Genomic DNA, 2,170 nt, shown 5'->3' with positions numbered 1-2,170 from the left:
GGATTTGAAAGAAAATATTACTTATGATTTTACATATAGGTTAATACTTGCCATCTTTTCCATATGATACATACTATGTATCAAAGATTAAAGCAGCATAACAAAACCAAATATCTTACGAGCACGATGTTTGTAACCACATACCTCAGCAGTGAGGTAACTCAGCAACTCAGGATCAACAGCCAACAGAAATATTGCTCAGTGATGGAGAAAAGGAAAGCGAATTTCATCACATTAATACTTACATAATAATAAGTTTAATATTGAAACAAAGCAGTCTATATATATCAAAGCTGTATTTTAACTTGCTAAATCTGAATACTTTTTGGAGCCAAAACAAGCTGAAGGTGGAAACTTGAAGCTGCTATTCAACTTCTGCATCCCTGCTTCCCTGAGAACAAGTAGCTGTAAAAGCTTGATGTGACTGGAAATACAAATGCAGACAAAACACTTCAAATTCTTACCGTATGAAGAGTGGTTTCCACAGATTTCATTTGATTAATGAACAATTCTCTGTCCCTGTTGTAAGAGAAAAAAAAGAAAAAAAGTAGTTAATAAAACTGAAGTCCTACTGATATATAAATTCATTTTCTGCTACTTTATAACAAAAAAGTCTTTAAAAATAATTTTGACAGCTTACAAACTAATATACTAGTTTCTCTCCTCCTTTTAATCCAGTACAAACCTAACAAAAATAGTTCATGGTCTAATATTCAACACATTTCCATATGGGAGATGCCTGTATTGTATGCAAGAGATTAAACTAGTACAGGCATTTATTTATATATTATTCATTTGTATACCTGTAAATATATAGCTTACATACCATATTTATAGGAATATCAATTAATAATCATTGTGTTGTTGGAGAGGAATTCTGCAGTTTTGGATTAAAAGGGCATGTTGAAGGGACTCCAGGCTCTAGTGGGATGAGATTACATTCTCTTTCTGGAGAATACTGTCAGATTACGTTTTTCATCAAGTGTTCTTGTATACAAAAACAGTCTTCTAGAAACCCGACCAGTCTTTACACATCCCACTAGTCTTTTCCAGTCCAGTCAAGAATCCTATCTTTAAGAAACAAAAGTTCAGATAATGAAATACTACTCATGCCTTTTTGCAGACTGGGGCTTAGGTAAGAAAGACAGTTTTGAATAGTTTACTCTGCCATAAAAAACCTAGCACTCAGAGAAATGTAGCTGCAGTTGCATAATATTAAGAAGAGTGGGCCACAGTGACCAACAAAGCACAGGAGGAAATCAAATAGAATTCATTCCAAATAAGTTGATACCCTGGTATTCCAGGACAGGTTTGCCAGTTAAGTGAATATTTTGCTCTAACTCTTAGGAGCTCCTGAAGCTGAATTCAAAACCATGGTAGTGTTCTGCTTAGAATTATGACTGTTTCCTCATTTTACTGATTCATACTATCCTGAACAGGAAAAACAGCAAGGCAGCAAGAAAAATAACATTGGTTATCACAATCTTAGTAAAGCTGTAACATAGATTTTTGCCTTTCCAGGATCTTATCTTTCTTCAGATTGGATTTACAAAGACTTTCTCAATTTTCCTCATTCATATAGTGATTGCTTTGTCTGGGTAAAAAATGGTTCTAGAGAGCCAGTCCAACAGAATTAATGTTTAAGTTAGTTAATGGTATGGAAATCAAACTATTCCTTGCATATTCTCAGGCGTTCACAGTTTTGTGAAGAAAATCCCCGTGACTGTTCCTGAATTACTATCTCAATTTTTGGGAACAGTTAAACAACATCTTTACATAAAACTCTGACAATATGTTTACAGCACTTAGAAAAAAAGTTTAATAAAATGAATCTTCTTGCACCCCTACATGACAGAATCCAAATGTCATTCATATATTTTTCACTGTCTACAGGGGTAAGGAAAATTGGAATTGAACCACAGATCTATTATTTATTATATTTAAATGTCGTTCATGAATACAGAATGTGTTTCGTAACATAGCTTTTCTCTAGCAGAGAAGACAGAGAAAGGGCTAATGTATTACTGTTGGGTTAGATGCTTATAGGCTCTCTTTTTACTAATGCTACTTCCTACTTCAGAAACAGAATTTCTGGCCACCATGCAAGAAAATCAAAGAAGACTTTTTCAGAATGAGCCAATCATCTTCCTATCCCTTAAGACTGTAGGAA

The 2,170-nt window shown here is 34.0% G+C and overlaps 1 protein-coding gene across 1 annotated transcript in view; it reads right to left on the bottom strand.

Moving 5' to 3' along the window:
* Positions 1 to 2,170, bottom strand: part of CCDC171 (coiled-coil domain containing 171) — a 147,593-nt gene that overhangs the window by 37,626 nt on the left and 107,797 nt on the right. Inside the window, 1 exon segment of the mRNA XM_031557307.1 lies at positions 465 to 519. Coding sequence (XP_031413167.1) covers positions 465 to 519 — 55 coding nt within the window.

This window comes from Meleagris gallopavo, chromosome Z (assembly GCF_000146605.3).
Source record: "Meleagris gallopavo isolate NT-WF06-2002-E0010 breed Aviagen turkey brand Nicholas breeding stock chromosome Z, Turkey_5.1, whole genome shotgun sequence".
NCBI lineage: Eukaryota > Metazoa > Chordata > Aves > Galliformes > Phasianidae > Meleagris > Meleagris gallopavo.
The sequence above is the reverse complement of the archived record's forward strand: the minus strand, read 5'-3'. Positions and strand labels throughout refer to the sequence as shown.